The sequence below is a fragment of the Bidens hawaiensis genome, unplaced genomic scaffold (assembly GCF_021521415.1).
Source record: "Bidens hawaiensis isolate Kalapana, Puna unplaced genomic scaffold, B.hawaiensis_p1.1 tig00021509_1, whole genome shotgun sequence".
NCBI classification, from domain to species: domain Eukaryota; kingdom Viridiplantae; phylum Streptophyta; class Magnoliopsida; order Asterales; family Asteraceae; genus Bidens; species Bidens hawaiensis.
The window spans coordinates 232,566-246,050 of NW_027493343.1; the positions used below are offsets into that span (position 1 = coordinate 232,566).

Consider the following 13,485-nt stretch of genomic DNA (forward strand, 5'->3'; position numbering starts at 1 on the left):
TAATAAACACTAAATACATTTTTAATAAATACTTAATATTAAAAAACTTACCGACGTTGGGATCCTTCGAAATGACGATCCAAGCCCTTGCGAGGGTCACCTCCTCCTCCTCCTCGGTCCATTGCTTGTATGGCTCGCGTTGCGGCGTCGGGTCACCGGGTTGTTTCTTTTTGTGTTTACGGGTCGGCTTTTGGCTTGAACTGGAGGCCCGTGTCGTTTGCGTCTCCGGCACCGTCACCGGCTCCGACTCCGATGGTGTAGACCCGAACGCCGGCTTTAAGTTTTGGGGCATGAGATAGTTGGCGTACATGTTTAGGTTCGGGTCGGGATATTGAAACGGATACGTCGGTTGGTTTTGGTTGTTCAGGTTCCATTGTAAGTTCACGTTCGGTTAGTTTTGCGAACCATGATATTGACCGAAATGAGTGAATAAGTGGTTCGGTTGGTTCGAGTTGTTTCTACGATTCATTTTGCTAGATTTTTTGAAGAAGTTGGTATGAATTGTGTATGAAATGGAAAAGAATGTGTATGTTTATATATATATATATATATATATATTGTTTTAATTAATTTTTTATTATTTTTATTTTTAACCGTTGTCAACGATAATAATATTAAAATATTAATATTTTTCAAACCTTTCCGGCGACAATTAGCCCCCCCCTATCGCCCCAATATCACCGGAGGAGGGGGGCGGTGTTCCTCTTCTTTCTCGCCCCATTACAGTTGGCCTGAAAGCGGGTTCGATATATGTTTGAAAGAACACTTAACTATAAAAACTAATGATTCAATTTAAAAGACATTTTTTTATTCACCAGACATATAAAACATGTTCTCGCCGTCTGGTTCTTTCAACTCATAATTATATTTTCTAAAAATACATCTAATAAAATACAATAATTTATTAATGAAGATAACGTTTAATCCTAATTCTAATTCACCTGAAAACCATGGTCTCTCTATAAGTATTCCCCAATTTTGTTCCCAAACTAACATCATATACAAACACTTAGGTGTAAAACCAATTAAGGGTTTTGCTAATTCATTATTTTTCTCAAACGGGACATGCTTATAATTTGATTTTAGGATGAATCGAAAGCCGGTATGACGATCAAGAACATGACAACAATTGCATGCTCCCATTAATGGTGAAATTTTTTTAGGGTTGCATTCATCAAACAAATGGGGAACGAAAATATAGATATAGCCACGGTAATATGGAAATTCAGGGCGGCTTTAGCATTGTCTCTTGGTGGTGTTCTTTATTCATTGATCATACACAAAAGATCGAAAGCTTCTCGATCCCCAAGTGACTATCGTAAACATTCGGATTATGTTGTTTGTTTTCCTACAAAAATCTATTTGTTCATAACTTTCTAATGAAGAATGTTTGTTCAGATTGCAAAAGGCAGGCAAATTCAAAAGGCAATCATCTCCATTTTGATCCTCAGGCATCAGATAAACATGTAAGAACCTGTTTATATATACCAATTTTGTTCTTTTATCATCTTTATATTCAAGATTTTTTAGTCTACAATAGTTATATAAATAATAGAAAATGGGTCGGTTATTGTGTATTATATATGAGGCTGGTTCTATGCGGAACAAAGTTGTTTGCCACTTGTGAGAAACAAATAACAAAATAAATTATGTCTCTCTTTAATCTTAAAAACAACAAAAGTATAAGGAAAAGATTGGAATACAAATTTTATTCATCTGACTTAAATATAAAAAAATAAATCATGAACCAATTTTAATTTTCTATGTATATAACCAACAGATGTGTAAGTCATCTCTAGGTTATCTTATCTAAATATGTGTATATATATAAAGTTATAAACATTCAAAGGTTAAATTAATATATATTAGCATATTAATCTAATGATTTTTTATATACATAACATACACATAGTATGTAAAATGATTTTTTTTTTTTTGAAAACATCAACATTTAATAACAAGATTAAATTATTAAGATTTACTGTTTTTGTTCTTGCAATAATTTAGTGAAAGTCTTGTTTTTCTCGTACTGTAGGAAGAAAACAACACCGAATCTCGACAACCAAATATAGAATCTACCAAAGGGTATTCACGAGCAGAAAAGGATACTCATGAGCAAGAGATCAAGAACCTAAGAAACACGGTCAGAATCCTTAAAGAAAGAGAGAGTAACTTAGAGATCGAGTTACTTGAATACAATGGTCTAAAAGAGCAAGAAACTACAGTCATGGAGCTTCAAAACCGTCTAAAATTGAATAAAATGGAAGCTAAATTTTTTGCTCTAAAAATAGAGTCTTTACAAGCTGATATTAGAAGATTTGAGGAACAAATGGCTGACTACAAGAAAGTTGTAGCGGATCTTGAAGCTGCGCGAGCCAAAATAAAGATGTTGAAAAAGAGGATTAAATCAGAAGACGAACATAGTGAAAAACAAAGTTTGGATTTCCAACAACGATTTGAAAAAATGCAGGAAGATGAACAAAAGATTGTGTCGGAAGTTGAAGAGTTAAGAAAAACTAACCATAATTTGCTGTCGGAAAACACGGATTTAGCTCATAGATTAGATTGTGTTCAAAATCTTGCTACATCAATGTTAGAAGATGGCGAGGTAAGCGGATCAATCCCATTTTTTCAGTTTATTTCTAACGAATAATTAACTGTTTGATGGTAAATAAACCAAATCCTGAAGGGTAAACCTGAAACACGAAACTTTCAAAATGGATAATGGGTCAAGTATGGGATCCAGATATGAGATTGGTTTTAAAATTTTCACGAGTAAGGTATTAACTGATACCCTACTACTCATCCAAAATATTCATATCTGTTTACCCAAATCATATTGTGAACATTTTTTTTATTAATTTTTCTTCTTACTTTGGTAATAGAATACTTTACCAATTAACTAATTCTTAGTTTATATTTCTAATTTTATTGTATACTACATCTATATGAAAATTAAAATAGTAAAAAGTGTATTTACCAGTGTTATAAAAGTCGGATTCCAAGGCCTTGGAATTGGCGATTCCAAGGTCCTCAGATGTAACATCCTAAAATTTATAATGTTGAATAAAGAAAGTTACGTTTTGTGATTTCGCGTTATTAATTAATTAATATCGAGTAAAGAACGGATCATGGACTTAGATTAATTGAAATGGGTTAAATGAGAATGGGCCTTAGGTCCATGGGCTTTAAGGGATATAAATATCCCCTAAACCCTAAACCAACATTCATTTCCATCTTATTCTCTAACACACTCCAAAAAACACAAGACCCGAACCAAGATCCAAAGACGAGGACCCGAGCTTGTTGGTGCTAGATCGTCGTGACGAACCAAAGCAGCAAGACCAGCTCGTGTTCGTAGTTCGATTCATTTACGGTACGTTTATATCGAGAACTTGTTCGTTTAGGTTTGGATTAGTATAGAAATGATAGATCTGTGTTTGTATGGTAAAAACGAATCCAACAAAGCTAAACTTACTGAAAATGGTTGTGATTTGATGGGTTAATCGATTGATAAAAGAACCCGTAACATATATGCCTAAATCGCACCCTTTAAACATCGATGTTAGGTCGATTTGATGGTTGGGGTTTGTAGGCGCTGGTCAGACGATTCCGTGGATACCTAAATCGAGTTATTTGGTTAAGAAACGAAGATGATTAAGGGAGTTAAGAACGAACAGTACCGCAGCTGGACAACTTCGCCTGCAAGCTAAGTTCGTCTGATGAACTTCGCCTGCAAAGCTAAGTTCGCCTGATAAAAACTTCGCTGCAAAGCTAAGTTCGCCTGATGACAACTTCGCCTGCAAAGCTACTCGTCTGATGACAACTTCGCCTAAAGCTAAGTTCGCCTAAGGTTAACTTCGCCTAAAGCTAAGTTCGCCTAATGACAACTTCGCCTAAAGCTAAGTTCGCCTAAGGTTAACTTCGCCTAAAGCTAAGTTCGCCTGATGACAACTTCGCCTAAAGCTAAGTTCGCCTAAGGTTAACTTCGCCTAAAGCTAAGTTCGCCTGATGACAACTTCGCCTAAAGCTAAGTTCGCCTAAGGTTTAACTTCGCCTAAAGTCAAGTTCGATTAGAAAATAAATTAAAAACCTAATGAAAAATGTGCTAAGACAGGGGCTCTGCCCCTTGGACCCTGCTAGGGGCTGCCGCCCCTAGACCCCGCTGCCAGGGGCGCTGCCCCCGGACCCCCGTTCGTTGTGGGTAGTAATTAAGACTAGAAAGATGATATAAGTAGTGATAGTTAATTGATATGTATACTTGTTATACAGTCAGCCGTGCACAACTGAGGAAAGGGATTACGATTAACGGTGAACGTAACCGTGTTCAGGTGAGTTTCTAGCCCCATTTATGTGTTATGTTTTCGGGGCTGTGTGCATACTCAATATGTTTGTTAATACGCTTATCCTAAGAGATAAGTGTATGCCTTATGTGAATAATGTGAAATGTTTGAATGATTGCTTGATGGTACGTGAACGATCTTCGGATATTGCACGTACTGTCAGGTTGTAACGCTAAGTATAAGGTAAGTATGATATGTATGCTTATGTGTATGAATGTGATAACGTTAATAAAAGAAGGAAAGGATGGTTGTATGGTAACGAAGAGGGAATCGAACCCTACTAATATTCAAGAACTAGGGAACCGAACCCTACTAATATTCGAGGAAAGAGGGACCGAGCCCTAATAATACTCGAGGAAAGAGGGTACCGAGCCCTAATAATACTCGAGGAAGGAGGGTACCGAGCCCTAATAATACTCGAGGAAGGAGGGTACCGAGCCCTAATAATACTCGAGGAAGGAGGGTACCGAGCCCTAATAATACTCGAGGAATGTAGGGCGTAATGCTCTTTATAACGTAAGATATGAAAGTAAGTTAATACAAAAGAAAGTATGAAAGTAAGAAAGTATGAATGAAAGAATATAAGTTTATGTGTATTGTATAGTGTATGATTAACTAGAACTCACTCAGCGTAGCTGACTTTTAGTATGCACGCAGGTAAGTAGGATGAGGCAGCTCGCTTGAGGAGACACGTGGCACTGAATAAGAAGCTGGCATCGGAAGACTCAAGACGTTTAAATTTAATGTTTCGTTTATTTTGAAAGACAAAATGATGTTTTAAGACAAGACGTGTTTGTTATGAAATGTTTTATGAAAGCTTTTATATTCCGCGAATGTTTTAATTAACTCTGATATTTAGAACTGCGTTTATGAGTAAATCCAACACGAAAGTAGGGCTACCGGTAACGGGGCCTTACAGGTTGGTATCAGAGAAAAGTTCGAGAGATTTAAGCATCCTACATGCTTAGACTCGAACAGATAATGGGATTTAAGTAAGAAAGGAAAGAAGATGCCAGTCCAAGAATGCCATGTGTCGCTCAAGCAAGATCAGTAAAGGTAAATTGTATGATTAAATGATATATGTTAATGAGAAAGAAAAGATATGTGAACGACAGGGATAGGAATAATTGATTGTTTGATTTGACTAACTGCTTAAGTAGAACCAGCACAAATAGACTCATAAAGGGAAGTGTATAGGACACGAAAGCAACGTGATCAGCTAGTCACAGCTGGCCACTGTTATTACCTGTTAGCCTTGCTATCCTTGTACTAAATAGTTCCTTGAGTGATGATGTTTGTGTTCTCCCTTTTAGAATACGATGGCTGGAGCTGGAGACATTGTTGGAGCTGGAGGTCGCACTGGACGACGCGGCAGGCCTCGTCGTGTCCAGCAACCTTCGGTTGAGACAGCTTCCAACACCGAAGCTGAAGGAAGCGCAGCTGGAAGAAACCCGGAAAACAATGAAGGAGTTCAACTGGATCCCGCAATTCAAGCAGCTATTGTTCAAGCTGTAGCCACTGCTGTGAAAAATATTACTCCGGGAGGGTCTGCTGGAAGCCGTAAAAGAACCGTTGAAGGGGCAGGTGGTAATGGTAGGAAAGATGATGAGAGGGAAAAGGGTGATTCAAGTGAGGTGAGGTCTGTGAAAGTTGATGATGGGAAGAGGGGCCGAGGCGGTTGCAACTATAAGTCCTTCAAAGGTTGCGACCCGCCTAAGCTGACTGGTTTAGGAGATGCAATCGCTACTCTTCAGTGGATAACCGCCATGGACAAAATTATCCGAATCAGCGAGTGTCGTCCTGACCAAGCTGTCGGTTATGCCACCCAATCATTTGAAGATGAGGCTATGTATTGGTGGGAGAGTGTGGAGCAGAGGAAGACCCGTGAAGAGATCAAAGAGATGAAGTGGGACGATCTGAAGGAGTTAGTGATGATGAAGTTCTGTGCTGACGCCGAGGTTGAAAGGGCGGAGATGAAGTTCCTAAACTTGAAAGCTGGGACAATGACACATCGTGAGTACACCACCGAGTTCAATCGAATGTCTAGGTTGGTGCCCGATATGGTCAACACTGAGGCTAAAAGGATCAAGTGTTACGTGAGGGGATTACCACAGAGAGTCCGCATGTTAGTCAGGACAAGTAAACCTGCTACTTTCGATTCTGCTGTCGAACTCGCAGAAATGGTCGATGCAGACTTGGCTGCGGATGATGTGGTGGTGGGAGACGAGAAGAAAGAGAAGAAATGGGTCGCTCCAGTTAAACGACCCGGTACCCAGATGTGGAACCCTAAGAACAAGCAGCCGAGAGTTTGGGAGAACAGGTCGTGCAAGACTTGTGGCAAGGCACACAGTGGTGAGTGTAGGTGGGGAAAGGGTTCGGATACATGTCATAAGTGTGGAAAGATACATGCCGGAGAATGTAGATTTGGGTCGAATGTTTGCTACAAGTGTGGGAAGGCAGGTCATTATGCTCATGAGTGCAGTTCTAAGCCTGCATGCTACAAGTGTGGTAAGACGGGTCATTTTGCTAGGGAGTGTACCGAGAGTGAAGCTGGACGTAGTAGAAGGAAGGATGCCGATCAAGTTAGGCCAAGAACTAGAGCCGACATGCTGACCCAAGAACTAGCCAAGCAGATTCCGGATGTTGTCACAGGTACGTTTCTAGTGAACGGTGTTTCCGCTATTGTATTATTTGATTCGGGCGCAAACAAAAGTTTCGTAGCCACACCATTTAGTAAACTAGCTAAAATGAAATGTTGCCGAGTGTCTGAGACTCTTATAGTAGAAACCGCTAGTGACACTTCGGTTAAAATAATGAAAATGGTTAAAGACTGTAGGATAGAATTGGAGGGACATGAGTTCCCTGTTACCTTGTATGTTATGACCTTAGGAGGGTTCGATGTGGTTTAGGGATGGATTGGTTGTCTGAGTTTGAGGCTCAGATAGTATGTAAGAGTAGGATAATAAGGTTAAAGTCCTTGGATGGTAGTGCGGTGACGGTTTATGGTGATAAGGAAAGTTCTGGGCTTAATGTCATTTCGATGATAAAAGCCGAGGGTTTGCTAAGGCGAGGGTGTTGTGCCTACCTGGCGTATGTCGTCAACGCTACGGCCGAGACAAAAGAAATGAAAGATGTTCCTATTGTGCGCGACTACCCAGAAGTATTCCCTGAGCAACTTCCGGGGTTGCCACCGGAGCGAGAGATAGAATTTTGGATAGAGTTAATACCAGGAGCCCAACCTGTCGCAAAAGCGCCTTACCATCTAGCACCGTCCGAGATGAAAGAATTGATTTCCCAACTGCAAGAACTCCTCGACAAAGGTTTCATAAGACCAAGTGTTTCCCCGTGGGGCGCACCAGTATTGTTCATGAAAAAGAAGGATGGAAGTATGAGAATGTGCATAGACTATCGTGAGTTGAATAAGCTTACGGTAAAGAATAGATATCCTTTGCCAAGGATTGATGATCTGTTTGACCAACTGCAAGGTTCAAGTTGGTTCTCACGAATAGATCTCAGATCAGGCTACCATCAGCTGAAGGTGAAGGAGGCAGACATCCCTAAGACAGCGTTCCGAACGCGGTATGGACACTACGAGTTCCTCGTAATGTCATTCGGTCTAACAAATGCTCCTGCAGCATTTATGGACATGATGAATAGGGTGTGTCGGCCGATGTTGGATAAGTCGGTTATCGTCTTCATTGACGATATATTGATTTATTCAAAGAACGAGTCTGACCATGCTGAGCATCTGAGAGAGGTATTGGAGACTCTGAAGAAAGAGAAGTTGTATGCCAAGTTTTCGAAGTGCGCGTTCTGGTTAAGAGAAGTGCAATTTTTAGGTCACGTGATTAATCCTGAAGGGATTACCGTAGACCCAGCTAAGATTGAAGCGATAACGAATTGGAAGACTCCGTAGAATCCGACTGATATACGAAGCTTCCTAGGGTTAGCTGGCTACTATAGGAGATTCATCGAAGGTTTCTCCAAGATAGCTGCACCGCTGACCGGTATGACCCGAAAGTCGATAGTATTCAGTTGGGGAAAGTTTCAAGAAGAAGCCTTTGAAGAATTAAAGAAGAGACTCACGAAATCTCCAATCCTTGCTCTACCCGATGGTGACGAGGATTTCGTTGTTTGTGCTGATGCCTCGCATCAAGGGTTAGGTTGCGTGTTGATGCAACGAGGGAAGGTGATAGCTTACGCATCTAGACAGTTGAAGGTCCATGAGAGTACTTATCCTACGCATGATTTGGAGTTAGCAGCTGTAGTGCATGCTCTTAAGATATGGAGGCATTATCTGTACGGTACTAAGTGTACTATCTATACAGATCATAAGAGTTTAAAGTACTTCTTCGAGCAGAAAGAATTGAACATGAGGCAGAGAAGATGGTTAGAATTGATAAAGGATTACGACTGTGAGATTAAGTATTACCCCGGTAAAGCTAACGTGGTCGCTGATGCGCTAAGTCGTAAGAATGAGGAAGTCCTTGCAACAGTGAAGTCCTACAAGTTGATCATGAACCCAAGTCTTTTTGAAGAAATCATCAAGGTGCAGTCAGAGGTGTTAGTAGATGAAGGGTTAGTAAAGAAAGAAAGGATTTATGGCCAGCAAGATGAGTTGGTGGAAAACGCTCATGGAGTTAAGACTAGGTTCGACCGTATGTGGATCCCACGCCATGGTGATCTTAGAAGTCGAATCTTAGATGAAGCTCATAAGTCAAGGTACTCAATCCATCCTGGAGCTACAAAGATGTATCAAGACTTGAAAAGAGATTACTGGTGGCCAGGAATGAAGAATGATGTAGTGGATTATGTTAGTAAGTGCTTAACTTGCTTACAAGTCAAAGCCGAACACCAAAAGCCTTATGGGAAGATGCAACCGCTAGAGATACCTGAGTGGAAATGGGAACACATCACCATGGATTTCATAACTAAGCTACCTCGTACAGCTAAGCAACATGATACCATCTGGGTGATTGTGGACCGTTTGACCAAGAGTGCTCACTTTCTGCCCATACGAGAGGCTATCTCGTCAGAAACATTAGCAAACTTGTTCATTAATGAGGTTGTGGCTAAGCATGGAGTACCGTTATCAATCGTGTCTGATAGAGATACACGGTTTACTTCTAGGTTCTGGAAGAAATTCCATGAAGCTATGGGGACGAGGTTGAACATCGGTACGGCGTATCATCCTCAAATCGATGGACAGTCTGAAAGGACGATCCAAACCCTTGAGGATATGCTACGTGCTTGTGTTTTAGATTTTGGTGGAAGTTGGAATGATCATCTGCATCTGGCAGAGTTCTCCTATAACAACAGTTACCATTCAAGTATTGGTATGCCACCGTTTGAGATGCTTTACGGTAGACGATGTAGAACCCTGGTGTGTTGGGGTGAGATTGGTCAGAAAGAAATGGGAAGCCTAGAAGTGGTTCAAGAAACATCTTCAAAGTTCGATCAGATCAAAGCAAGAATGAAAGCCGCTCAAGACAGACAAAAGTCTCTTATGCAGATAAGCGGCGACGACCAATTGAGTTTAACGTTGGTGACTATGTGATGCTCAAGGTCTCGCCTTGGAAGGGGATTATCCGTTTTAGGAAAAGAGGAAAGTTGAGTCCGAGGTACATTGGACCGTTCAAGATTGTAGATCGTGTGGGTGAAGTAGCTTATAAACTGGATTTACCCGATGAGTTAGAAGGAATTCATTCAACCTTCCATGTTTCTCATCTGAGGAAGTGTCTAGCTGATGACACGTCTCACGTGCCATTGATGGACATTGAGGTTGATGAACAATTGAACTACATCGAGCAACCGATAGAGATCGTTGACCGCAAGGAGAAGCAGCTTCGTCACAAGATTATACCTTTGGTAAAAGTGATATGGAAACACCGCAAGGGATCAGATGCTACTTGGGAGGCCGAGGATGAGATGCGCAAGTTTTACCCTAGTCTGTTTATGTAATAGTTAGGTTTCAGGGACGAAACCTCTTTAAGGAGGGAAGACTATATGAATACTTTACCAATTAACTAATTCTTAGTTTATATTTCTAATTTTATTGTATACTACATCTATATGAAAATTAAAATAGTAAAAAGTGTATTTACCAGTGTTATAAAAGTCGGATTCCAAGGCCTTGGAATTGGCGATTCCAAGGTCCTCAGACTTCAACCTTGCCGTCTTTTTCCAACTCGGCCACCATTGCTCGCCAAGGTCCAACTTGGTCAAAAGTCGGAGTACTCGAGATTACTCGGCCTCCAAGGTCAACTCGGCCACCAATTTTTCTTTTCTTTTTTTAGTAAAAAAATAAAAATAACAACATAACATGAATTTTTAAATTATGTTTTTTTTTCATATAAAATATGCTTATTTTGACGTGAATTATGTTTGTCTTAACGTATATATAATATCCAATAATTATCTTGTGTTATATTTATCATGTCAAAGTACTTGTAGTAGGGGGTCGGCCGCTAGGGACCGCCTAACGAGTTTTACGTATCTAGTATTTAGAAATCCTAAAGAGTAACGTTTCTCATGCATTGTTGATTGAATCAGCAGATGGAAAAGGTGAAAGAAGAAAACGAAAGTTTGAAGAAACGAAACGAAGATTTATCAAAAGAAAACGAACGATTGCAAGCAGACAGATGTACAGACGTGGAGGAACTCGTTTATCTTCGGTGGATTAACGCATGCTTACGATACGAACTTAGGCATTATCAACCAGGACCTGGTAAAACCGCCGCTAGGGACCTTAGTAAAAAATTAAGCCCAAAATCCCAAGAGAAAGCAAAACAACTAATCCTCGAATACGCGGATAAAGAAGGTGGCATAGACTCCGAACAATGGTCAGTTTCTCAAGCCTCTATCATCACGGATTCAGGAGAGTTTAACGAATCGTTCATCGACAATCAGTTACATCACAAAAACGATAACGATACGTTCTTTGGTACGCTAATGCGAGTGATAAGAGGAAAAGATAGCCATAATAATGAGAATATTATTCCATGCAGTCCTTCTGAGAGTTTAAGATTAAAATTACCATTAGGGGAGTCAAAAAAATTAACTCACAGCCATAGTGAATCAAACTTTTATAAATATCTTGAGTCAGCCGGCGACAATGGCGGTGGTCGTTGTCGTCGTTCGAATTCATCGGGTGGACATAAATCCAAGTTAGCGAAATATGCAGAAGCTTTGAAAGATTCTAGTCCCAAATCAAAGTCTCATAGGAGCTCCCCTTCAGGTTGTTTCTTTTAATAGTTTTCTTTTTTATAGAAAGCAAATGTATATGTATGATTATTATTTGTATCACACTAAATTAATTAGTAGGAGGGGTGGATCTCTTGTTATAACCTTTATTACTATTATTATTATTAGTATTATTATTACTATTATAATTTTTATTTTCTATGTATAATTTTTATTACTATCATATCCAATTGCCTTATTATTATTATAATTTTTATTTTCTATGTATTATTATTATTTGCTTAATTTACATGGTTTTGTTTTAGTTTATCTATAATGAAATGTTACATGAAACTTACTAATATCATATTGTTTAATTTATTATTTTTATACCGATATTTTTCTTATTTTATTTACTTAATTATTTTTACTTGTTTATTTACCCACTTTCGAGTTGAGGGTATCGTCGGAAGCAACCTCTCTATCCTTAAGGATAAAGGTAAAGTCTGTCTACATCCCCCAGACCCTACTGATAGCTTAAGCTATTTGTAGGATATATTGGGTACGATTGTTGTAAATTAATTAGTAGTCTTAAATACATAACAATTCAAAGTATATATATATATATATATATATAAAAAAAAAGAAGCCCACATAAATCATTTGTATCATATTGATTATAAGATATAGCGGATCACGGACTGAGGTAAGCATTTACATGATTCTTTTACTAAAATGTTTAAAGTTGCGTAATTGTTTTATGTATCACATTTAAAACAAAAGTTAAAGGTACTTTCAACCCGTTGTATTTTAAACTTTTTTTTAAAGTAATATGATATTTGAAGTTCTTTTATTTAATTTAATACGAAAGTTAAAGGACGTTCCTCTTCAAGGTGAGTCTTGCGGGTCCAACTGGGCTCTGCTGGGACCTACCTCTTCAAGTCCCCCCAGTCCAATGTTCTTCTCATGAGTGTTTAATAAAGTGAGGTGAACTTTTGGACTTAAGCAAAGGGTTTTTGAAAAGGGTTTTTTAAGGTTTTCCATGGGGATTCCTCCCGCGGAAGTCCTTGTCACTTGCAGAAATGCCCGAGTTTCCTGCTTGGTCTTTGGGTATGATGCGGGTAGGTCTGTAACCTCCTCGCAAGTCAGGAGCGTTGAGTCCCACTTGTGTGGATTCTCCATGGGGTTTTGGTAGTTTTGAACATAGTGATCAATTATGTTAAGACCACCAATTCCCTCCTGGAGCTTCAAACAACGTAGTTCTCGACGTTCCCGCTATGCGGGGATGTTATTTCCGTTTCCGCAAGCATTGCCCAGAAGATCCTTCTTGGTTTCAATTCCCAGCGGAGCGCTAGGTATGTGAAGGGTTTTGCCTTAACACTGTACCAGCGCTCGTCTTACGGTTACTTTACTTCCAAGGTATTCCTGGCGTCAATTCCCTGCGGGTGCTAGGTATGTGAAGGGTTTTGCCTTTACACTGTACCCGCACCCGTCTTATAGTTACTTGGTTGCCGAGGTATACTTGGCTTCAATTCCCTGCGGGTGCTAGGTATGTGAAGGGTTTTGCCTTAACACTGTACCCGCATCCGTCTTACGGTTACTTGTTTGCCAAGGTTTTCTTGGCTTCAATTCCCTGCGGGTGCTAGGTATGTGAAGGGTTTTGCCTTAACAATGTACCCGCATCCGTCTTACGGTTACTTGTTTGCCAAGGTTTACTTGGCTTCAATTCCCTGCGGGTGCTAGGTATGTGAAGGGTTTTGCCTTAACACTGTACCCGCATCCGTCTTACGGTTACTTGTTTGCCAAGGTTTACTTGGCTTCAATTCCCTGCGGGTGCTAGGTATGTGAAGGGTTTTGCCTTAACACTGTACCCGCATCCGTCTTACGGTTACTTGTTTGCCAAGGTAAGGGGTATTTTCCCGCTTACTTTTTAATCTTTGAATTTTGAATTTTGAAATTC

General features: G+C 39.7%; 1 protein-coding gene across 1 annotated transcript; it reads left to right on the forward strand.

Moving 5' to 3' along the window:
• The first annotated feature begins 1,182 nt into the window (after window positions 1-1,182).
• On the forward strand, window positions 1,183-11,594 carry LOC143563720 (protein CHUP1, chloroplastic-like). Its single transcript, XM_077051204.1, has 4 exons — window positions 1,183-1,309; window positions 1,399-1,466; window positions 2,036-2,608; window positions 10,899-11,594. Exons 1-4 carry the CDS (start codon window positions 1,183-1,185, stop codon window positions 11,592-11,594), a joined length of 1,464 nt encoding a protein of 487 aa, XP_076907319.1.
• The last annotated feature ends 1,891 nt before the right edge of the window (window positions 11,595-13,485 follow it).